Here is a 26,051-nt window from a genome sequence, read left to right on the forward strand (position 1 = left end):
ACTGATATTGTGGACACGGCAGATAGATCAAAGAATACTTTGAAAACTCTTATAATAGGGGACTCAATTATAAGTGGTATTAACAGGCGTGGATTAAATGAAAATACACACATTAAAACGCTACCATGGCGGAAAATTAAAGACATTCGTTTGACACTGGATTCATGGGACATGACAAGATACGAAAATATGCGACGAAACAGATGCTAAATATATTGAACTGTATACATCCTTTATTTATGGAAATGGTAACATGGCTAAACATTTGTATGGCAGCGATGGGATACACCTGCAAGCTCAAGGCTGAAGTACGCTAGTGGCTAACATAAACAAAGCCGTGAACATCATTAAACAGAAGACGAGCGGACAACAAGATCAACAAGCGAATCGTAGCGTAACCCCTCACTATACTCAATCCGGAAGTAATGGATACGCTAATTATACTCCTGATCGAGGCAGTTCGACAAACGACGATTCACGTAATTATCAGTTGAAAACCGGAAGTTATGGCTACAAAAAGTATGCACCAGGACGTGGCTCGATGAATCGCTTTTCACGTGACGGAAGAGGAAATTTTCACACACAAACCGGCAGTTTCGGCTACGGAGATCATGCACCAGGTTATGGCTTGAGAAATAGCGACTCACGTGACGGGCGAGATGGCTATCAGACGCAAACAGGAAGTAACGGTTTCCGAAGTTACGCATCTGTTCGAGGCTCAAGGAATGGCGGTTCACGTGACGGAAGGGATGGCAAGAAGCATAATCTATCTAGATATCAAAACAGTAGTAATTATGGACAACAACAAAGACATTGTGAGTACTGTCATTACAATAATCACTACACTAGTGAATGCAGACGATTGAGTTCGGCTCAGTAGGAACGCGTAGACAGACACAAACATGTACTGATACACAACAAATTTAAAGAACTTAACAAGGTTTGTGAAACTTGCAATTTTAAGATTTGTATATGTAATGAATCCGAAATAGTGTTAAAATATGGTGATATAGACAACAAATTTAAAGAACTTAACAAGGTTTGTGAAAATTGTAATTTTAAGATTTGTATATGTAATGAATCCGAAATAGTGCTAAAATATGGTGATATAGACCGTGTCTTTGATGCCAGTATTAAAGTTTCTGATTACTCAGAACGCTGTCATGCAATAACAATGCTGTTTCAATCTCAATCCCTATTGCAACTGAAAGATTAAATTTCTGCGAGGATAAAGATAATTCAGCAGCGTCTACCTTAGAATTTTCAAAAAAGGGACTTCATATCGTAAGTTTAAATATTCAACACTTTTTGCCAAAACTTGATGAAATTAAGTACGTTTTGTTGTCCGAAAAATGTAATGTGGATGTTATTGGGTTTTGCGAAACATTTTTAAACGAAAATTTGTCTGATGTAAATTTAAATATTCCGAATTTTACATACATTCGTAGAGACAGAAGTCAGAAAAAGGGTGGCGGAATCTTGCTTTATATAGGTAACCATGTACCATTTAAACATAGGCCAGACTTAGAGCCTGATGGGATTGAATCAGTTTGTATTGAAATTTGCTTTAAAAACACAAAAAATCTTTTCTGTTAAATTTTATCTATCGTCCACCTAATGAGACGCAAAATGGATAGAACAATTTAATGCGTTACTTGTTAAGTTTGAGGGTTTAAACGTTGAGTATCACATATTAGGTGATTTCAATTTTAAATACTTTGCTGACAGCAAGTCCTATGAATGCAAAATGTGGTCAAAAACGGTATTAAAGCATGGCCTCTTGCAACTTATTAACACACCAACCAGAGTCACATATAAATCGTCTTCAATAATTGATCATATATATACTAATCGAACTGACAGAGTAAGTACTGCTTATGTCCCACAAATATCTATAAGCGACCACTATCCGGTATGCATGACAAGGAAAATTAACTATAAAATCTCGAAACAAGGCACTCACTCGAATATATTAGATATAGATGCTTTAAAAAGTTTTCAATATCTGATTTCCAATTTAATCTATCAATTTCGCAACTAAACTTAATTGAAACTGTTCACGATCCAAATATGTCCCTTCGATCTTTATATAGAATTTTAAATAACGTTTTAGAAGAGCACGCCCCGTACAAGCAAAAGAGAATAAAAAGCACACATATGCCAAAATGGATAAACAAAGAAGTTATTAAAAGTATGTGCGATAGAGATCACTTCCACAAAATTAAAGACTGGGACAATTACAAACTGTTACGAAATAAAACTACGGCATTAATTCGCAAAAGCAAGAAAGAATATTACAACAATGCTGTTTAAAATGGTACTAGTACGACAAATATTTGGAAAAATTTGAAAATGATATCTAATAATGACAATGATCAAAACTGCGGAGTAAATTTGCCAAATAAAATTTTAGTGAACGGTGTGTATGTTGAGGACAAAAGTAGGATCCTAATTGCCTTAAATGAGCATTTTACAAACATATCAAATATTGTTGATAAGCTTAAATTTCACGAAGAAAACTTTGCTTATTTGAAGTTATATCTCGACAAATCTTTAAAACAGCATGAATTTTCTATAAATTACATTACCCCTCTCGAAGTAAGTAAAATAATTGGCAATTTAAATGTTAAAAAGGCTACGGGACTCGATGGGATCAGTGCAAACATTATAAAATACTGTGGAGAGCATATTGTTTTACCAATTACCTCGATAATTAATAATTGTATTCGTACAGGAATTTTCCCCGATTTGTTAAAACAAGCGCATGTTCTACCAATATATAAAGACTCAGACAGAGAGGACTGTAATAACTATCGTCCTATTTCAATTTTGCCAACTATATCCAAAATATTCGAAAGACATCTTTCAAATGAATTGAAAAAATTCTTTCGAATAACAAATGTGTTGAATAAACATCAGTCAGGCTTTAGAGAAAATCATTCTTGCCAAACAGCACTGATTTGACTTATTGATGAGTGGCTCAAAGATGTAGATAACGGTAATTGTATTGGTTCTGTTTTTATTGACATGAAAAAAGCTTTTGATTTAGTAGATCATGAAATTCTGATATACAAACTAAAACTTCATCACTTTTCGGATGGTACCTTGTCCCTTTTTCATTCTTATCTTAGTCAAAGACAGCAATGCGTTAAACTAGGAACTAGTTTTTCTACCCCTCTTACTATTAAGAGTGGTGTCCCTTAAGGTTCTATTTTGGGCCCTCTCTTGTTTCTAATTTATATAAATGATATTGGGTTATTACTAAACCAATCAGACATAGACTTGTATGCTGATGACTCGACACTACATGCTACAGGGGCCAATCCTTCAGAAATTCAAACTAACTTACAAAATGATATTTATTCCATACAAAAATGGTGCACCCTCAATAACATGATGATAAACCCTAGTAAATCAAAATGCATGCTTATTGGATCAAAACAAAAAATTAAGAATATCAACCTTTATCTAAAAATAGATAATAATGCTATTGAAAATGTCACTAGCCATAACATTTTAGGACTTTTTATTGACAAACATCTGAAATGGAAAGTACACATTTATAAAACATGCTCTAAAATAAGCAGTAAAATAACTCTACTAAAAAAGATATCAAATTATCTCACTTTTGATATGAAGAAATTATTTCATAATTCATATATTCTAACATGTTTCGATTACTGTTGTACGATCTGGGGCAACGCTAATAAAACCAATTTTTAAAAAGTGAATATTTGACAAAAACGCGCAGCGAAAGTCATTCTACAAAAGCCAAATAGAACACCATCCAAAGAATTGTTTTTACAGCTTAATTGGCTCTCGTTTAATAACAGATGTAAATACCACACGGCAATCTTGATATATAAATGTGTCAACAATCAGACTCCATAATATTTTTATAATATTATAACTTTTTCTCAAAATCAAAAATATAACTTAAGATCTGCCTCCCATAGCGATATTGTTAATACCAAAGCAAATACAGGTTATAAGAAACGAGCTTTTTCATACCATAGCATGGATATTTGGAACAGTATACCGATTGGAATAAGAATGGCATGCTCTAGCTCTGCTTTTAAAAGGCAATATAAAGCACATTTATTTTCTAATCAATAATATGTCATATGTTGTTGTTGTCTTTTTTCTAATCAATGATATTTCATGTGTGTCTGTCTAAAAGGCAAAATGTGTGTTATGTATTGGTGTAAGAAAATATTGTTTAAATGTTTTACTTGTTATAGACCTATTTGTGTATGTTAGTTTAAGAAGGCCACATTGTAAAAAAGTATTGATTCGTCTGCATAATATGTATAATGCGTCATTGTCTTTATGTGTAATCTTCTGTTTATAAAGCTTTTATTATTATTATTATTAGAATCAATAATATTTCATGTGTGTCTATCTATGTGTGTTATGTATGGGTGTAAGAAAATATTGTTTGAATGTTATACTTATTATAAACCTATTTGTGTATGTTATCTTAAGAAGGCCACATTGTAAAAAAGTATTGATTCATTTGCATAATATGTATAATGTGTCATTGTCTTTATGTGTAACCTTCTGTAAATAAAGCTTTTATTATTATTATTATTATTATTACACGTAAATAGCGCCGTCATGCGAAAATGGGTCTTATGCGTTTCGGCAAGCGTTTGTTAAACCCAACATGTGCTTTTGCGCAGTCAGGCCATAGGCGATGCTGTTCGCTATAAAATCACTCAATACGTTATGTTTCTGAGTGTGCTATTTATATGATGGGCGGATATGGATTAAGACCCATTTTCGCATGACGAGGGTCATTACAAATCTAATTGCGAATTGAAAATGCCACATAAAAGAACAATGCCTTTTGATACAAAATTGAATTAAAAATAGCCAACTTGTTAATAATGGCAGCCTTTCCACACATTAAGAAATGATTTCCAGACGTGCTGACCAAGTACGGCTAACATTGTGGTATGATAATTAAACAATTTTCTCTTATCGTGACACTATACTATTTCGCTAATGATTGTTTTCTCATCTTGGAGGCGAAGGTGAAATTCTGCGAGATGGATTGTAACACGTAATTGTAACAGGGCCACAATTTGTGTCGTTTGAGCATACAGAGAGTAGTCCGGAATTCCTTACACTGAACAGTGCTATATCCTTTGAATTGAGCACATACGCAGTGATGTAGCAAAAATTCAGAGGTTGTATCTCGAATCAGCTTATTAAATATTCGAAAATATTCATGCGTGTCTGTTGGCGTTATGTAAAAGTCACTAAGATGAAAACTGAGTAAAACAGCTATGCCTAAAAGCGCATTAGTGCTCTATACCTATGTTTATGTCAGCCAGCGTTGTTGTCACCGTGTGAACTGCTCGGGTAACAAGTAAAGCTTAAACAGCAATGTTTATATACTTTTATTCCTCCATATACAAGATACGAAGATTATTGTATATTTTGAATTTGTAGATGGTGTCAAAAATCAAAAGTTTTGTACATGGAACTTTCATTATGAATTTATATTCTTGGTGAGATAGTTATTTGATATTAGAAAAAATATTCCTTTAATATGAAGGTGACTGCAAATTTTCTTTATAATAAGTTCTCTTTACCATTTTCATCATACTTTCTATGCTTTCAGAACTTCCTAAAAGCATGTTTTTATTTTGTCTTAGTAATTTCTGTGAAATAACAAAGATGTTAAAAAGTGCACACAAAACTCGACCCGTGCGCTATGACACACACTTTATAAAATTGAATGGCGTGTGTTCATTTCAAACTTGCGATTGATTTTGAAAAATGAATTGCGTGTTAAATTATGCAATAGCGAACATCTTCAGTGCCTTCAGCGCTTTGATTAATATAAGTCGTTGCACTCCCGCTGAACTACGTTACAATGAGACGTGCGTATGTACGACAACGCGATACGGCGTCATAACTTCAACGGTTACAGCGTCTTGACAGTTACAGACATACACACGCGTTAACACATTTATATTCTTTGTTTAAATTTAAATTTAAAACGGGATATGACATTTATTTTCATTTATTAATGTTTCTTTACTCGCTTCCTTAGCTATCGAGACTTTTCCTAGCGTAAAATCATGATAAAAGAAAGTTCAAGCTCAAAACATAGAAAACCCAATTAATTCGTTGTTTCTGGCTTGCAGTTTCTGTCACGATGATTATTTTCAATGATTTGTATCACTCTTTTACAAACATGTGATGCCCATGGGGATTTCTATCCGATTTTGCAAAATAGTTGTAGCATGTCAACTCCGTGTACATGTTACGGTATCTTCTCTTACGACTAAGATATATTACGGTGTCTTCTTTACAGCGTTAAAGCGCCTGCAGGAAGTCAAATTTACAACCATGGATATTTCGTTCTACGATAGTAGCTTTTTGGACGTGAGTATGGAAGTAGGCATTGATTGCAACAACAACGAAGTGTCTGAGGGAAAACCTGGACCGTGTGCATCGACGCCTATTGCCACAAAACAGAAGGTAGATCTGTTATCATGCCCCATTTGTCCGTATAATACAAACTCTAGGGGCAATCTTTAAGATCAGTAGGAAGAAATTTGTGGAAATACATGGGGACTTTACCAAGCCTGGGACGATTATGGAGAGGAAAAACTGTAGACAACAGACCTTCTGAGGATCATCAGTCTTTCAACGCCCTGGGACCATCAACTGCGGTGCACCATAATTATGTTTGACGACGACGAATGAACTGTTAAATGATATGAACTGAACTCTGTGTAACAGTGAATAATGTGATAAGTTTCTTCATGTACTTGTATGTTTAAAATCTGCTTGTATTGTGCTAAATGTCTGTATTACAAATTGTGTAAATGTTTATAAAATGCAAATATTATATTAAATTTAAAATATTGTTATGTGACTGACTGATATTATTGAAATGTTTCTTCACTGTTATATATTGCATGTTGTAAATTATGTAAATGTATATATGTACGAATAAAAATTAAATAAAAGAATAAAACATATATGAGTTTATTATGCACAATTTGTAAAATTGAGTACATTTAGTAAGTCATTAACATAATTACTCAGTTACTAATTGCCTCAATTACTGTAAATAATGTTAAGAATTATTATTTTTAAATAAATGCACTAAATCTTTGAAAAATTTAGTATTTATTTATTTAAATCGTAAATTTACGTTCAATAAAGTAACACGTTAAATTCAATCTACATTTTTGGTTTGGTACCTTAAATTATTCTTTTTAAAAAGTTCAGTGGTAGCTCATTCATGCCCCTAAATTCTTGACTGTAGGCATGCATTAATTAATCAATTAAATATTAATCACCAGTTTGCAAATGTATGCCCCTGATGTAAGCCAATAATAGGCGTCATTAACACCTCATTGTAGGTATACCTCTAAAAAGATCCTTTTTACCGAAACCTCCACAACATTAACTATTGAAATACATGTTACCGAACTTGTTATTTATCGAAACCTCTAGTACCCGTCGATACTATACCGTAACCTTAAACATGTTGTAGTAAATGCACTGTAACATTCTCTGTAAGACGCCGTAACATTTTAGTTCATCAAAATTTATCTCGTTACACTTACATGCAGTTAATTTTGAAACAGATCTTGATAAAATTGATTCAATATTCTTTTTTGCTTACGTTTGTTTGCATTTTATTATGTTTATTGTCAGACTTTGAATTATATTCCAATAATTTTATTATGAGTTGCCTATACAGGTCTGTAAAAATTCCATTTTATCGATAACGTAGGACTAAATTACATGGCAAGCTATGAAAGAGGAACACAATATCCGTATTTAAATAAATATTGGCTTACACATAAAACTATTCAAATTACCATTATTTATCATTTATTTTAACAACGTCACGTATCGTCAACAAACTGTGGAAAGACGCCGTAACCGTTGTAGTTATGACGCCGTATCGCGTTGTCGTACAGACGCACATCTCATTGTAACGTAGGTCAGCGGGAGTGCGATCCATAACTTGTTGTTTTGCTTGCTTAATTTCACCGTATTAACCTCGAAATTGTTCTGGATCACAAAAAAAGTAGTATTTTATATCTGTTAAAAAGTGGCGGATATCTGAAACAGAAGGGAAATTGTGATTGAGATAATCAGGTAAAGAAGTTTCCATGAAAATGAGGCATCAGTCTCTTTAAACGTTTGAATTGCCTCAAATACGTTAGTAAAGTACACGTTTAACATACTGCAAAATAAATAGACATATTGCTATTCGAATAGTAAACACGTTCTTGATTTATTTTTAAATACGTTTAATGTATTGATATAATTATTGAGCAATCAGTTTATGCTGACTTACGATAAAATGAGTCTTGTTCCGAGAAAATTGGGCATTATGCATGTGCGTAAAGTGTCGTCCAATATTAGCCTCAGGGACGACACTTTCCGCCTAAACTTGATTTTCAATAAGGATGGACTTCATTGAAACAAAAAATACCATAAAAGCGGAAAGAGTCGTCTCTGATTAGAATGTGCGGACTACACAGGCTAATCTGGGACGACACTTTACGCACATGCATTAAGCCCAGCTTTCTCAAAACAAGGCTCAAATGTTATCGTGTTTTATTATGAAATCCACATTTCTTTTAAAAACGTTCTTTCTTCGCAAAACGCATTGCTGTACCATTTATCGGCAAACAATGTTCGATCTCTGAAAATCAAATGAACAGGACATAAATGCCAAAAAAAAATAATTTAAGAACTCGCCTCACGCGCGCGGCTTTCGTTTTTCTCTGTTATCAAAGTGCCATCCGTGAATCTAAGTACCCCGCCCCGGATGACCGGCGTGGTGGCACGAACCATGTTTAACTCATCTGATAAGTCATGATCACAAATGTTCTTGCAAGTTTTATGATGAACTGGCTTTAAATATGACTTCTTCAGTGCCCATGCGCATTTTGTTTTATTTTACTTAGTGATCTAGTTTGAAAACTTACGCGACACATTTTCAATGTCAGTCTATTTCATAGAATGTAATTTTGTTAAAGTAATGCCCCTTACATAGATTTTAAGTATTGTATTATTTTTTCTGTAGTTTGACTAGTGATAGTTATCTAGTTACCGACGTAAAATTGTAGCTTATGTGTATTTGGTTATAGGTTGATTTTTACCCCTCCTTTTGCACGAGCATGAATTTACGTCCAACGCAGTACTTTACACTACGTCACATCGCAAAAAGCAAAGCCAACAATAAAGATCACCCGTTGGAAACTTATCAATTTTGTATGAGAAAGGTTTGAACGTTTCGGTCAAGAGAATAATTTAAAATGCATACATACATACATCGTTTTCAATGTTTGGTTGTATTTCGCGTGTTAATTTGTATTTGATCATTTGTATAATGATAGAGATTTCCTGTTCATCAAACCGCCATTAATACAAATTGTATTATGATTACAAATTACATTTCGATCAACAAAATATAAATTAGAGTCAGCAATCCACGATTGTTTATTCTTAACCGTCCATACAGCGTTAATATTCAAACTAAAATGCCTGACCACAATTCACTGATATTGGGCCATAAAAGAGGCCTATAAAGCTCACGTGGTAAATTTTAATGACGCATGATGAACAACTGACCATCACAAACGTACACTGCGCCACAGGTAAAAAAAACAGCAAACAAACAATGATTGTTTAACCGGTGTAACGGGCAATTTGTTTCCTATTTTATAATTATAATTTTGATAAAAGGCCGATACATATAATGACTGCCGACGAACACACATACTGATATCTACACTTCGCAAAACACACATTCAATTATCGTGAAATCATGCCTATTTTGACAGCTGACAAGATTGACAAGCATGCGTTCATTTACGTCAGAGCATGCAAGCCGAATGATAGCGATAATTTGTCTGTTTCATTTATTTTCAGCAATCAACTAGCACACAATTTAACACCTAAAACTTTCAGAAGTCAACTTGTTTGGTATTCGAACATGCACGCAACAACTGAGCAAATAGTATAAACAACAAACATTTATTGTGTTCATGTAAATATCAACAACTTTAACACAAACAACAAAGTCATTAAACATGTATTTTAAAAATATTGCACACATAAATTTCCGTACAGATAGTTGAAGCACGAAACTGATACGGAATGTGAAGTTATTGATTTTACTATTATATATCTTATACCTACCATCAATAAACAATACAGGAATGGTGATTATTCTGTTAACAATACATCTCACAAGAATTAACTGTTTTCAAAAGCCTTATTTCCATTTGTTTTGACCGCAGCTTCAGTTAGCAGTTCAGGGGATGCTTTGTCAGTAGAACTGTTGTGCTCACTGTCGGTATTCACTTCTACCTCTTCTGTCGTTTGACGTTCACTCAAAATGCCCTCCTCCTCCTCATCCTCTTCAAGTGGCGAGACCTCACAGGCTACCAAAGCATCAAATAAATGTTAGTATACGAACATTAATCAACTGCTCAATTATTTTTAGTAACGATGTTTATAAATGAATTCCGAAGTTTATGTTTTCTCTCTGCATTTGAGGTTGCATTATGTGTAGATCCAGAGTGTCCCAACATTCTCACTTATTTAACTACATACACTGACAAAAGTTGAGAAGAATTTTGAAATATTGCGGCAGTTTCCAACTTTTTAGTTTGACTGAAAAGTTTTCAATATTTTTCTGTAGACTTGTGCAGTGGCCAGAATCCGATGTACTCGGAGAACCCTCCTTGTCCAGTATGATGACAACTAACCAATCTCATATGCGCCGGATATGGGGACTGTAAGGAATCCGTAAAGGCGATCTTGAATCTTGCCCTTCTTTCATCAAGGGCGAGACAAGAAACACGTAGCGATACACGATTTTTGCGCGACAGACGATATTTTGCACGACGCCCGAGTATGTACCACGAAATATCGCCCTTGTGTAGGTAACCCAAAAGGCGATATATCGTGGTAAATATCGCGTGTCGCTTCGTGTATCGAGCAAAATATCGTGTGTCGCTTCGTGTATCGCGCAAAATATCGTGTCTCGCGTTCTAAGGGGGACACACGAAACATGAAGCGACGCACGATATTTTGCGCGACACACGAAGCGATACACGATATTTAATTATTCAAATATCGCCCATATTATCCGAAGCTCGTGTATCGCGGTCTAATTTCCGACCGCGACTCACGACACACGATGCGATGCTCGATATTTTGCGCGATACACGAAGCGACACGCGATATTTGTACTATTCAAATATCGCTGTAATAATATCGCATGTCGACTCGCATTTTCAAAAAATCAGGGGAGACAAAAAAGGGATATTTTCACAATGCACATGCTTGATGACGTAAAAATGTCTTCTTTTTGTCTCCCCCAACCACGAAGCGACACAAGATATTTTGCGCGATACACGATTCGTGTATCGCGTAAAATATCGTGTGTCGCTTCGTGTGTCGCGCAAAATATCGTGTATCACTTCGTGTGTCGTTTGTCGCCCTTGATGAAAGAAGGGCGAGATTATAGATGGCACTATCCTGATTCCGTAGGACTGGTAAGCTCATGTACCAATCAACCAGCCTGCTTACCAGACCACCATTTTAGTGAAGCTGTGGGAAAACTGGGCTAAATTCCGGCGCATATAAAATATTATCCAGAAATAGCCATGCAGTGTACACAGGTAAAAGCAAGAAGGCAATAATTGCATTCAGTAGATTTAAAAATATCATTTATGGTAAGGTAAGCATTTCTTGAAACAGAGCAGTCAAGCACAATGAAAAGAACTTAACTATAAATCAACAAAAAGCCTTTGTGAACTTCATATACTGATCCAGGGGGTGCTTTATGCTTGTGCATAAAGCCAGACTTTGCCATGATGTGCATCAGATGAATTATTAATTTTATGCCTTTTTATTTCTACATGAGACCTTATTGGTTACAAGAATGCATACTAAATCATTGCTAGAAGGATAAATATTGGACTATATTCAACTTGTAACAGCATACACATGAAACACAGTTAAATCTTCACAAGGTCATATTTCAATTATAACATAAGCCAGTAAAAGAATTTCATCCAAAAAAGACATAAACTTGCATTTTATTACCTAAGAAAATAAAAAGATTGACAATAGCATATATAGTATTGCAAGAGTAAATCTACAACCTTCATGTTATCAAAAAAGCTCTATAGTACTCATTGAATTTAAAACAATAATATACTTGGTTTCATAATGTCCTTATGTTGCTCACCGAGGTTTAAATATTTCATTGTAAAATTATAATAGCCTGAACAATAATAATGCAAAATAGTTTTTTCAATTTGTACCATAACATTAAATATGTAATTATTTATTACACGCTATCAAAAATCCTAAAAGTGATGTATCAGTGCGGACAATTTCCTTTTAACATAAAAGAGATTTCTCCAATGAGCAATACTGAAACCTAGTATTAAATTTGTTCAAGAGGTTTCACATCAACTTTAACGGTTTTTCACAGACACCTTGAACAAATACGAAACGGAAATTTAAAAAAAATTCCAAGACAGTGTACCCTCCAGCACTTGTCTTATTGAGTTCAAGAGGAACACGGTAAAATATTAAGAAGTGATGAATACGACATTACATGTCATTATGTGAAGTCAGTAGTAATAATCAAGTCATATGCATTCTTAGTTGTAAAAATTATGGCCATAGTTTGAGGAATTTTATGTAGGAAAGTACATTTTGCACATGATCAACTTTGTTTAATCATAAATAATGCATACATGTTTTGAATATTTATGTTACATAGTGTAGGAGTACTTTGTTAGACAATTTTGTGTCTACAGCCTAGAGAAAGGTCCATGATAAATCCCCTACATGACCCATCTGAGATTTGGGTTATTCCAATATATAGCATGTTATACTAAATCTTGTTAATGTTAAATTTTATTAATTGTTTAGTACCTTTAAATGCATCAGGATGGGATTTTCTTAACTTCTGCTTGATGACTCTGTAAATGCATAAAACATGATGAGCATAATAAGCAATAAAGGTGTAATGTTCAGACATTAATTTAAAATAACTTTACTTTACTGAGACAAATATAACATCTTTTGAAGCAAGTGTAAAGATATGTATTCTCAAAGAAGCAGCTATTCATTAACCAGCATCTCAAATCAGATTAGAACAAATCAAATTAATATTTAAACCTGAATTAGAAATGTATTAACGGTTTTAAAAGGTTAAAACCACAGTAAATATCAAAGGTTTTTCCAGAAAGCATATGATTGAGAGATGTAATTTAATTAAAGAATGATATTAAAAAATCCATGATGCTTAATGCACCTGTTCTTAATAAGTGCTCAATTTATACATGCTTAATATGTGTTAACTAAGGTCTCTTTTTCTTGGCACAAAGTTAAAATTATGTGAAAGCTTTAAACTTACATCAGCACAATGCATCTTGGAAAAACAACTACAATCTACCAACAGACAAGTGTTCAATTAAATAGAGAATAAAGATAAGGACCAGTCTGACTGTTAGATAACCTTATCCTTTTAAATATGGAGTCCAAGTCCTTTTTCATGTCATACAGAAGTTGAGTGTGTCTTCTAAACTGACTGCTGGTAATGGAGAATCTGTTTGATGACAGGATGTTGAAATTAATCAGCATTTCATTGGTCTTTTCAAATCTGGAAAGCCTGTAAAATTTAAAAAAAAAATTTGTCATGATTAATAGATTATCTTTCAACATAACTTAGCTTTATAAAAATTATAACAGCTGAGACACAACTATGACTTAAAGGCCATGGATGAAGAAATAAATGTAGTGTTAGTAAAATCATTGTGAATAAAATGTACAGGAAGGGTCCTATGCGCACTATTAATAACAGCAGTGATTTTTTCGCATTATCTTTTACAGCCTGTGCCTTTTTGCTTGTGATAAAAATGTGATAGACAATGAAATTCGGAAAAAAATGACATAATTAATATGATTTATATATAAATAGCAGTATACCAATTGTCTATACGTGCATGTTTAACAGCTTTCAAATTCTAATTAAATGGAATTAAATTTCTGTATTATGAATTTAATTGAAACCAATTATTGAGTTTAATGAAAATGTTTGGCATATTTTTGGGGAAATGTTGGTCAGACTTTTGGGGGAAATGTGACTTTTTGCCATTGGGAAACAGCCATTTTTACTTTTTGCAAATGGGAAACAGCCTTTAAGATGCTGTAATTTTGGGCAAAAAAAATCACTGAACAGTACAGATGAGATGTACAATTCTTATTGATTAGCGGAATATTGAAGACAATCAAATATCTCAACAATTGTGAATTGAACAAATATTTGGCATCATGAATATGTCAATAGTTTTATCAGATACACATTTGCATGCAATAACTCAAAGACCTATGAATAAGACGAGGAGGCATTGTTTTAATTTCAATAAAACTATGTTCTCCTGTTACAACTAATAAAATATTTTTATCACATCAACAGCTCGAGTTCAGTCTGAACCAAATCTTGAAGATGCAAGGTAAACTCGAATGTACTGTACGACCTGTTTTGTATCGTCCGAAATGCACTATCCGAATTCATGATGATTATGAAAAATATAATAAAGCTAATCATGTCCAATAGACTTACATGTCTCTTTGAACCACAACCATGTTTTTAACTGAATCGTTATCAACTTGTCCAATTAAAGCCGCTGCAAATGTCTCCGCAGCATCAAAACTTGAGCTAGAATTGGGGGATGACATATCTGTCAAAACAGGTAAAAACACACCAATTGTTTACCGGTTGCACCACACTCTACGTCAACATTTGCTTGCAGGTAAACACACTTTTTTTAGTAACCGTTAGAAAAGATAATTGCTTGCAGAATGGCTATACTAGTATGTGTGTTACTTAAATAGTTATATATTTTATCAGAATTGCATCTTTTCGCTTATCTTCATATGATCAATTTAATTGTGTCTTGTTTACACAAGTGCATGTATTTTCGATTAGTCTGATTTCGGATTTTGATTTGTTTTTATGTGATAATTGTCATTTGTTACGTGCTAGACTTGTCTTTTCTTAATATTAAAGTATATGCTCGCTATGTATGGTTTCTAAGTTTGTTTGCTGTCTTGTGGTTTAGTTGTTTGCTTTTTATATTTCACACACAAAACCGATCGGAAGTTAAGCTACTTAATTAATTTACATAAAAATAGGCCGATGTTCAAAACTTGCAAAACGCCATTTAACATTTCTATAAAATTAAAAACACTTGAAAAGGCTACTATTTCTATGTTATAGTTTCTTTTTTCACTTCAGAAAATATGAACAGATGAATTCATATAAAGATGGGTGTGAAAAGAAGATGGTTGCTTATAAAAGTAACTGGACTAGTCGTAGTGTTAATGCTAGTTTTGCATGGACCGTTTTTGGACTCAATGTTCAAATTTCAAATAAACCTGTTCCCTAATACTCTATTAGTATCACATAATAAAAGGGAAAACATCTTGCTAAATGGAAAACAATATCCTGATAGCCATTCTAGTCTTATTAGACTGCATGTTGCTCAAAAGTTGCATGACACCAGCGCTGATGTAGAACCATGTCCTCTACCTTACGCGACTGTAAGTTCAATAAAAGAAACTATTTAATTAATTTACTATCTATAATTGTCATATTCATTCCTCAATAGAAAAGTATAAGGATGTTAAATTCTGGCGTTCAACTATCTATTTAAAATTATTTAAACTAGTCAGTCGAAGTGACTTTTATGTAACTTTTTTAAAATAAACAATATTTTAAAATCTTTATCAAATATATTTTACTTAGTAATTGCTGTTGTTATTTATGTATAAAATTTCATTTTCAATGTTTGTTTTTTCTTAATTTGGTTTGATTTCAGTCGTAGAAACTGCCGTTAATTTTCTGTTATACTTTACCAGAATACATTGAAGGTTCCTGATGAAATGCCCACGCAATGCGTGCGTATCCAGCCAGACAGAGACTCATGTCTAGTTGCAACCGAAATATTTGGTATCCTTGGTGATACACACGGGATTTGTCAACAGTTTAAAACTGGAGATCACTGCCATTTGAAGGTATATGTTAATAACTGTGCATTGCATTGCCGTTTATCCAACTTTTTTTTAAATGAATTGTATGTACATGTATATGTTTTGCCTAACTTTTTGTCCGAACTATAGTAGCTATGAAAATGATTGTTGTTACTACACATGTATTGTAAGAATCCTCATCAAAGGGTATGCAATTGCAATCAGTCTTTTAAGTATGTGTGCACTCTAAATAATTGTATTTAAGTAAATATTTATACATTAACACATCATTCAAAAATAGATTTCTAAAAGTCGTTTTCCATGCCGTACACATGTATGCAATTTAATACAAAAGAGCCTTTATTGTAAATTGAATACTAAAAGTGAATTACGTGTATTCAAGAAAAAGTTGCCTCAAACATCCTCTTTTATCTGAAGTGTTTGGGATTGTATGTGCACTGATAAAACCATAAAATTTTACCATATAACACGTTTTCTTTATGTAACTTCATACAAAATGAACAAAACAAAACGTCTTCTGGATGTTTCAATGTTTTGAAAGACAACAATCCAACGCAATTTTGGATTTTATTTATTTAAGGAAAGCCTCGGACAGTGGAACGTTTATTGCAACGGAACATGCAACTTGGGTTGGAACTTCGGTACTATCGACATTCAAACAGGAGCCACGATATGGACAGAGGTTGCTAACACAACCGAGTTGCAATATCGTGTGTTGTCTTTAATTAACAAACCGAATGTAGGCTTCTGTCTGATAGCATGTGGAGAACAAAACAAACTACCTACTGCCTTGTCAGATCGCTTTTCGTATAATTATGACACAAATTACGTTCCATATCAGCCTCAGATACTGACACTTCCACATATGGTGCCGACCAAAGTGAAACATCCAAATCAAAGGTCGAACACAACGAAAAAAGGATCAGTTAATTTCAACTTCATTCTCTTAGACTCGGTCTCCAGACATCATTTCTTTCGAATGCTTTCTAAAACGCTCAATGTTCTTAACAGCATCAACATATTTCAGGCGAAACACAGTCATATTTTCCTTGATTTTGAACTCGTTCAAGGTGTTAGGTCAAGGACGTTTGAAACCCTTCAAGCTCTATTTAGCGGTGAAATCAACCCGTATTCTAAGCCATTTGGGACGCAGGCTATGCCAAAAGAAAAACTGAACATAGGCTCACTTCTTCGACCGTTGAAACGTTTGGGATACAACACCCTATGGCTTGAAGACTTGTGTCCATTATGGGAATGGGGTATTTCGAAAGATTTGCTGGTGTATAATAAAACATTAGATTTTCAGGAACTCTGGAAGAGATTGCAGCGCGAGGTTAAGGCATCTGGAATTGATAGCCTAGGAAACACATTGAGTAGTTGTAAGATTTTGCACGAAAACGGCGTCCCCGATCCTTTTCATGGCCCCGACCAGATTTGTTATAACGGAAAGCATCACCACGATTACCTGTTCGAATATTTGAAAATGTACCATGACCGTATGCAAATGTCTTCTGAGAATTTCTTCACATTCGCGGAATCAAACCAAGGCCACGAGGACTCGGGCATTCGGGTAAAATATCTGGACACGACTTTAGCAGAACATGTTCGATTTGCTCTGGGTCGCAAATCAACAATGACCATAATTTTCTCCGACCATGGCAATGCATATGGTCCATATGTAAAGGATACATTTGAGGGGAGACTTGAAACGTTTCATCCTTTTCTCTTTATGATCGTCCCGAAAGAACTAAAGCATTTGTTGACAGAATCTCAGATGAACGCTTTAATTGTAAATCAGAAAAGATTGATAAGCATTCTGGATTTACATTACACGCTTACCTATATTATACATTATGTAATCTCAATGAAAGGAGAATCTTATAATTTTAAAGTCACAGAATTTAACAAACAGTTTAACGTCACAGAGAGGGGATTGTTGGAGGAGATATCGCCACAACGAACCTGCAGCAATCTGCCAAGAATTATGCCCAACCTTTGTATTTGCAAAGGTTATGACATTGCAGCAGCAAGTGCGGGCTATCACTACGTTCTTGCTCAGTATTTTGTGGGTCAAATGAATAACGAAATTCTTCGTCAGAGGAAGGAAGGACAACGTATGTTAGGCTCAATGTCTGCAGGGGGCTTTGGAAGGTGTAAGCGTCTACGCGTGTCTGCCATTAAAAATGTACAGGAAAGCAAAATAAACGTAAGTGTGAATAAAAGTCTGTTAACATCCCGTCCATACTGTATACATGTATGTTTATTTTGCATGTACTGGACGTTTAATTTCTAACATGCTACGCGACCTAGAGCACTGTTTCGGAAATAACATCTAGCACAATTCAAGTAATACATTTATGTGTCATCAAAGAGTTTTTGGTTGTTCTTTCAACTGACTATAATTAATAAAAATAGGTCATTACTTGCATGGCGCTTTTATATCATTAATGGTTTATTATCCGACTTCTGCGAAATACATTGATTTTCCACGATATTTGTCGTGCTTTATTTTTGCGATTAATTATGAGCTGAATGTGTATACAAATAAAACACTGTATTAAACTAGAATTGTGTTAGGAGACCATATATTGATAAACGTACTGGACTTTCCATTTCATAGATGTCTGTGCAATAAAACACTTTCGGGTGATGATTAAACTTGTTTCACATACTTAATTGATGTTGATATCAATAAATAATTTATAATCAGTTATGTTTTAATTTTAAGATAAGTATTTCATTTAACAAAAGTATAATACCGCCAAATTTGTATGATCCAATATACTTACTTGAGTCTGGTTCAATGTCGTTATTACAACCGCAGGATCAGAGGACCCAGGTGAAAATGGATTTATATGTTGAAGCAACGGGACAGCAGCCCTCGGAGGTGTTCTTCATCACGCTATATCGGGACCCCATGTCCATCACCACTGGGCCGTACGAGCGAACTACGCCCTACAGCCCATATACCCAGTGTGCCGACACAGGGGTTAAGGTGAATCTTTGCATATGTGATAAGAACGTTGCTTCCGAGGAACTCACCAACTCGGCTTCGCATACTATCGGACCTGAAAAGTTCAAGGGACGCTTTTCTAAACCTGAAACTAATTTTAAAGCAACTTACCGTTATATGGAAAATAACCCGACAGCATTTTCAAAACAGAAATCACAAGTGAATTTAGATGATAGGAGTTATGATTTAAATTTCAATTTGAGGAACATTAGTACTTTTCTATCGACGTATAAAACAAAGGCATTAAAAATAAGTTTGCACACGTATACTTTGGATAATGTCGATTGTCTGGTGATGTTTAAACAATTCAACTCAGCCGGGGCGTCTTTTGAAGTCGCAAATATGTGTGACAGGGATGTGGCCGTTACCTATGTAGCTCAAAGCCGAAATGTGATTCTAATGAAGGGCGGTGAATATAATATTAACCTCATGGTGGGTGACGTTGTACATGTATTATCAGCGGTTGTACGAGATAACAGAAAAGTATGGAATTGCGACGTTCTTATGAAAGTAACCTGAATATGAAGCTGTATCGATAATTATATGGAGTTTAGGTTGTATTGATTTACGTTTGGGTTTATTTATTTATTTATTTATTCGTGTTACAAACTGAATGAACGGAGTATTATGCTGCACACATGAAAATCATCAATTGTTAGACATTATCTTGCAAAAATCTCTTAAAATACATAAACTTTATAGAAAAGTTTCCCTAGTTGACCCGCATTATGCAAAAATGGGTCTTATGACATATGCTGATAGCCTATTTTAAGCTCAGCATGTGTCATCACACAGTCTAGTCTGGTCAGGAGCTGCCATGTCCGCTAATGAGACCGCGAAACCTTGCGTTACATTTTTTCTTGCGGACTGTAATTCCTGACCAGATTGGACATAGCATTAGACCCATTTTTGCATTACGCCGGTCTTAAAGTGCTGACCTGTCCCGTCGTTAACATCAAAATACAAAAGCAAAGTTTTTATAACAAGTATTGTAATCACGTTTGATTCTGCTTGTATGTAATTCAAACAATGTTCTTATATACACTATATTGTATGTTAAATAAAACAAGGAGCGGGCAGCGTAAAAATAAGCCGTAATATGTAGCGTAGAATCTAAACTTGTTTTGAAATGTTTGGCACCTTACGAAGAATGAATGTTATTACCTTCATTGGTTATATTTATACAAATACTCTTTTAGACATAGGTTTATTCTGTTCAAAATGAGATAACCAGTGTGATAATACGTTCTTCGCATTGAAAAATTATGTCTGTGAACACTTACATTTTGTATATACATTTTTAATATGTCTAGATATCTAGTATTTTCATTATTGTTGTTGGGGATACGTTTTTGTGGGTTTGTTTACACGTTTATTTATGTACATATCTGATCAGCTGTTGCACTTTGTTCAGGGAAAAGTGTGGTCAGTGGGCATTGTATGTCGTTTAATCCTGATTCACAAGTAACATATCATATAGATTTGAGCCAGGCTTATGAAAAACTGACAATATGCATGCGCCTAAAGAATCGTCCCAGATTAGCATGTGAAGCCCACACAGGCTAGTCAGAGATTCGCCTTGACTAGACGTTATTTATTTTTTACAAATTATGTCATTATGTAAAGTGACAGTGAATGTAAAAAGCTCAGCAACCTTCACTCTATCCGGTTATATTGTCAATACCCAAAGTTTCTATTTTACTACCGATTGTTGTGTTGTTGTTTCTAAATTAAAACATGCGTTTTTTTCTCATTTATCAAGCCCATTCTATTATTTATGAATGTGGCTTGTTTAAGCTATTCTGATCACATTTACCGCCATATCGTTTTTTCCATTACTGTACTATACAGTACTGTACATGTGGGAATAAAAAATGAAGTCAATTTATCATGTTGTTTTAATGTGTATAATTTAGGTATAGAATAAGCAGAATAATGCTTATGTGCAAAAAAAACATATTCTATAAACAATGTTTTTATTTACATGTGTTGCCTTTTAATACTGAATGCAAGTAGCATCTTTTTACGAAATATGTCAACCTCTCCAAACTCAGACAAATGGTATTAACCCATTCATGCCTAGTGTCGAGAAAAAATGCCTTGGTAAACAGCGTTTGTTTGCGCTGTTTGCTTAAAGGAATTTCTGTAAGAAATATTCTAAATACAGAAATAAATATACTAGACAGCCCTTCTTTTGGAAATAATTTGATCCAATTTAGAAGGATGGGAGAGTCCACTGGGCATAAAAGGGTTAATTCTAATTATATTACACCAACGTTGTGGAAAATCACACGGATCTTGGTTAAATAAACCGTCCACTTGTTTCTGAGCCATCTGAATAAATTTCAAACGAACGTCTTTTTCTATTCTGAGGCAATTATTGAACAATGCGCCGATTTTGTTAAATTTGTCTGACCACTGTTCCAGAACTCGCCCTATTTATTATCATTTATATATAATCTTCGGGTCAGTCCCTTTGTCCTCGTCAACGCTACTTGTCGCAACTCCGTTGCTTCCACTCCGTTTGTCGTCCAACTCTAGCGCTACGTTATCGTATGCCTTTAAGTCGAACCCGTCTATAGCCTTATCTATATCGTCCACCGTCCTGTTGCGGCGCACGCGTGTCTTGTACCTCAGCTGCCAGACCGCGCAGAACCCCGCGAGAATAGCAAACAGTATCCCCGCCGCTATTCCTCCCACCATGGCTTTACGGGAGTAAATCGCCAAAAGGTCGCCGTAATAAGGTCCGTCCGTGTTGAGTCCATAAGCAATAGTGTCCACCGTGTTATCAGATCTAACAAGTAGGCAATAGTAATAACCGAAATCCGTATCCGATATCTTGTATACCGTAAGAGTGAAGTTGTCAGGGGCAATGTCAACGTTGGCGGACGTATTTGTGTTCGAATACAATAGTGTTCCGTTTGGTAGGAGCCAGTAGCGTTTTGCAATGGACGCACTTGACGTGAAATTGAACATCGTGTCGTTTTCGTTGCAGGACATTTCTACATTGTCGAAATATTCTTTCTGTAGCTCTGGTCTATGTGCACAAACAAGCACCATGGCGATAGCAGTAACTAACAGCGGCTTGATCTGCAACAATTTCATGTGGTGAAGTACATGTGTTTAACGATAAAACGTCGGTGCGTTACATAGACGGAGGGGATGGGGCCAATATGTGTGCTGACTGTGTTGAAGTTAGGTTCGTTGTAACTTACTGACGAAGTCGCGGCGTTTTTTGGGTTTTGTAACAAGAGAACGGATTATGTCATCCGGTAAACAACTTTATATTTCTTTCGAAATGTTAATGCCCATTCTTCCCTAGGGTGTTCGCGCTTCCCTCAATTTTTTTAATGATTTGCACGTGAGAATAAAAAAGTAATTGAGGGGAAACTTTCCATACATGTGTGTCTTGTTCTGTGAAAATTTGGCAAAATGCATGTGCGTAAAGTGTCGTCCCAGATTAGCATGTGCAGTCCGCACAGGCTAATCAGGGACGACAATTTCCGCTTTAATGATATGTTTCGTTTAAAGGAAGTCCCTTTTACCGAATATCTAGTTTAAGCGGAAAGTGTCGTCCCTGATTAGCCTGTGCAGACTGCACAGGCTAATCTGAGACGATTTTGTACGCACATGCATTATGCCAAGTTTTCTCAGAACAAGACACATATATTGTTCACTTACGGGAGTTTCGAGAAATAGGATTTCAACTATACTTTTCTCTCGCAATGCATGTACAGTAATCTTTGGCCAAAACTATTATACTTAATTTTCCTGTGTTTTATGTATTATAATTTATTTATTGCTGTGTAAAAGTTTGTACGGCCGTTACTCAGAGTATTGAGCTGTGTTTTTATTTGAAAGTCTCTTAATGTGCTTAGAAAAAATCAGTCACAAAATTTAGGCTAAACCAACATTTTTGGGAGCAAAAATAACTTAAGTACATAAAACAGCCGCATAATGTGATTTTCGTCACAAAGTGCAAAATAGTGTGTGTAATGTGTATTATGAGAGAAAATGATATATGAACAGCCAATTCTTCGAATGTCACGCCAACAGATTTGTGACGGCTTCCCTTCAATAACTATTGTATTCTGACGTCGACGAACTTGAAACAAAACAGCGTGGGCAGCACGAACACCGTAGAACAATATTGACGTATCCATTAAAAATAAATATCAATAAAAAGTGATTAACGGGAGAAAATATATTTTGTCTTCTAACAAAAAAACGAGGTCATTTTGTCAGCAAGTTACAAGCAGTCCCGGTTAAACGTCTGCGAGTCGTGCACGTACACAATAAGCGTAAGGAAATATAGTAGTATAAACTGCGGTTATCATCTAACAGCTCATATATGATAATAATAATCTACCAAGTCACATTATTCCAAAGATAACACTAAACATTTACCTATTTAAAAGTGAGCTTTAACCCTTAAAGCGCTGGAGCGGAATTTTAAAGGCCTTTGCAAACAGTTTGGATCCAGATGAGACGCCACAGAACGTGGCGTCTTATCAGGATCCAAACTGTTTGCTATTCTGATAGTATTCTTTGAAAAAAATCGAAGAAAATGCTAATTTTAGAAATTCAGCAGACGACATTTTAGCAAAAGACAAATTTCCCAGCATGCAAAGGGTTAATGTGCCTACGATGCATTTATCAAAATATTTTTTCATTTGACAAACTGAAATAAGTTGGTGACATATATTTAACGCCAAAACGTACTGCAAACTCTTCAGATTCAGAAGAGAACATCATTCCTTCTTACATAAGTAATAATCGCGCTCGACATCGAATGTTTAAACTATTTTATGGTGTCAATATATAAGATCGTGAATGTTGCTTACCATTTTCACTTTTTTCACTGGTATGTTCGCATGCAGTGAAATAATCAGAAATAATCAGGTCACAACATATTTAACTATTAAACATCCTTTCAATTTTCAATGCGTATTCTCTTATATGTATACTATGGGTTTGATAAATTTAAATTGAACTTTTAAGAATTTCTTTACCGTATTTGTTAAAATTATCAAACATTTATCATAGTGGTTAGACTTCTATATATTGGAGGATTAAGTAACAAATTAAATACATTATTAGTCATGATGTGTGTATTTAAACTGGATTCAAATGTATATAAAATTCTCATTTAAATAAAATTCATTATTAAAAATTATCCAAAATTTACTTCAGCATATTTCCCAATTTTCTCTAATATATTTCCAAACAGTAGTAATATTGAGCGACAATACATGGACTTGTAAGACTGGTGAACCAATCATATTGGCCTTTTAATTTGATCTCCTTGTTTTGCTGTTGTGTACTTCAAGATAAAAAACCTAGGACAAAACAATATTTTCATGGATTTGATATAATATATTCTCTCTTCGGACTACCATTGAAACTTTGTTTTTCATATCGTTTCACATTTGTTTCCAATAAATCCAGTTCGTGTGGCGTAATGGATATAGACACCGCCTAGCGACCGAGAGGTCATGGGTATTACTTTACTGATGGAGCGTTCTTTAGATCTTTATTTCTATCCATGAAAGCGGCGCAAAAGTGTTTTTCAATAAGCCACAGGCTTTTAATGCAATCGAGCTTAAAATAAACTAAATTGCTTACTAATAACTAAAATTAGTAAAGATTATCTGATTTATTTTTAAGCGGTATTATCAATCCCGTATGACCGACATTCAGCAGTTGGTTCAAAACATAAAACGATTATCAAAAGTGAATTTTTTATTTAATCAAGAACATGACGCCTCAATAGCTTATGTTGCCGGTATATTTGGGGAAAAAATATGTCCTTTGAGCATCAAATCTTACAAATATTCTTTATACATATTCATATTTTAACACAGGAACAGTATTGTTTTGCTGCAACACCATTAACACATAGGTTCTAAGTTCTGCGGATACTTGTTTTCATTTCATTCTGATGTCACATTTCCTCTTGAATTATTTATTATAATAATTCTTTTCAAAACATTTTTTTTGCAAATACTCGATTACTCAACAAAGCAGTGATTCTGAATACGACCCTTACAGTAGCCGATATAACTACCAACAGAATAACTACGGTACTCTGAAACGATCGAGCATTGATAATGCATTACTACCGAGATCGTGTGTAAACATTGTAAGATACGAATTAACATTATTTATCGTTCATTCTATATGCACAATCAGGATATCTATTTTCTCCTTGTCCATTTGTTCACTGGCGCTTTTGCATGAAGTAATTGCGTAATTGCGGAATGTGGTGAGATAAAAAAGCACATTTTAAATGCAAAAAATAATAAATATTTACAATGTTATTAAAAGAAACAAGCAACCTGTATGACTCAAGACCTCGCACGTGTGTACATACCTCATATAAAACGTATCTGAACAGACGATGCAACAAACCAATAGTTTTTGTTTTTGAGTAACTTTAAAAAGTGACTGTGGGCATTCTTTGATACGAATTAACGAGAGATAGAAGTTGGTATTGGTATCAGCATACAGTCCACAGGACGACGCAAGAAGAGTGAAATTAATCCATTTATGCCTAGTGGACTCTCTCCCATCCTTCTAAAGTGGATCAATTTATTTCCAAAATTAGGGATTTCTAGTATACTTATTTAGAATATTTCTTACAGAAATTCCTTTAAACAAACAGCGCAGACCCTGATGAGACGCCGCATAATGCGGCGTCTCATCTGGGTCTACGCTGTTTACCAAGGCCCTTTTTTAGACGCTAGGCATAAATGAGTTAATAACATTTTGGTTCATCAGCATCACACCCGTCAAGCGTTCACTGTTCGATGTACGCGACACCTTGTTAGTATTATTTCATTCGACAATGTTTTGTATTTTTCTTTTTGTATACATAATAACTCTAACGCATAATTGTAGGCATTAAAATATCAATCTGCAAGTATTTGTCGGAACACAGACGAAATCACGAGTGAAATTTCAA

At 34.5% G+C, this 26,051-nt stretch overlaps 3 protein-coding genes across 3 annotated transcripts; 1 reads left to right on the forward strand and 2 right to left on the reverse strand.

Moving 5' to 3' along the window:
• Positions 1–10,007: 10,007 nt before the first annotated feature.
• On the reverse strand, positions 10,008–14,805 carry LOC127876701 (kxDL motif-containing protein 1-like). Its single transcript, XM_052422110.1, has 4 exons — positions 14,645–14,805; positions 13,538–13,690; positions 12,952–12,998; positions 10,008–10,436 (listed from the first exon to the last, which is right to left on the reverse strand). Exons 1-4 carry the CDS (start codon positions 14,758–14,760, stop codon positions 10,249–10,251), a joined length of 504 nt encoding a protein of 167 aa, XP_052278070.1. The 5' UTR covers positions 14,761–14,805; the 3' UTR covers positions 10,008–10,248.
• Positions 14,763–20,971, forward strand: LOC127876688 (uncharacterized). The gene is made up of 5 exons (XM_052422091.1): positions 14,763–14,834; positions 15,320–15,624; positions 15,943–16,098; positions 16,655–18,280; positions 18,899–20,971. The coding sequence occupies exons 2-5, from the start codon at positions 15,349–15,351 to the stop codon at positions 19,604–19,606; spliced, it is 2,766 nt and encodes a 921-aa protein (XP_052278051.1). The 5' UTR covers positions 14,763–14,834; positions 15,320–15,348; the 3' UTR covers positions 19,607–20,971.
• On the reverse strand, positions 20,972–24,088 carry LOC127876700 (uncharacterized). The gene is made up of 2 exons (XM_052422109.1): positions 23,932–24,088; positions 20,972–22,177 (listed from the first exon to the last, which is right to left on the reverse strand). Exons 1-2 carry the CDS (start codon positions 23,932–23,934, stop codon positions 21,533–21,535), a joined length of 648 nt encoding a protein of 215 aa, XP_052278069.1. The 5' UTR covers positions 23,935–24,088; the 3' UTR covers positions 20,972–21,532.
• Between the last annotated feature and the right edge of the window lie 1,963 nt (positions 24,089–26,051).

Source organism: Dreissena polymorpha, chromosome 4 (assembly GCF_020536995.1).
Source record: "Dreissena polymorpha isolate Duluth1 chromosome 4, UMN_Dpol_1.0, whole genome shotgun sequence".
Classification (NCBI taxonomy): Eukaryota; Metazoa; Mollusca; class Bivalvia; order Myida; family Dreissenidae; genus Dreissena; species Dreissena polymorpha.

Coding starts and splice junctions, on each gene's coding strand:
- LOC127876701 (XM_052422110.1), bottom strand. CDS start 14,760: ATGTCATCCCCCAATTCTAGCTCAAGTTTTGATGCTGCGGAGACATTT. Junction 13,691..14,644: donor GTTGTGGTTCAAAGAGACAT/GTAAGTCTATTG, acceptor TAAATTTTACAG/GCTTTCCAGATTTGAAAAGA. Junction 12,999..13,537: donor TCCATATTTAAAAGGATAAG/GTTATCTAACAG, acceptor ATGCATTTACAG/AGTCATCAAGCAGAAGTTAA.
- LOC127876688 (XM_052422091.1), top strand. CDS start 15,349: ATGGGTGTGAAAAGAAGATGGTTGCTTATAAAAGTAACTGGACTAGTC. Junction 15,625..15,942: donor GTCCTCTACCTTACGCGACT/GTAAGTTCAATA, acceptor ATACTTTACCAG/AATACATTGAAGGTTCCTGA. Junction 18,281..18,898: donor TACAGGAAAGCAAAATAAAC/GTAAGTGTGAAT, acceptor TTACAACCGCAG/GATCAGAGGACCCAGGTGAA.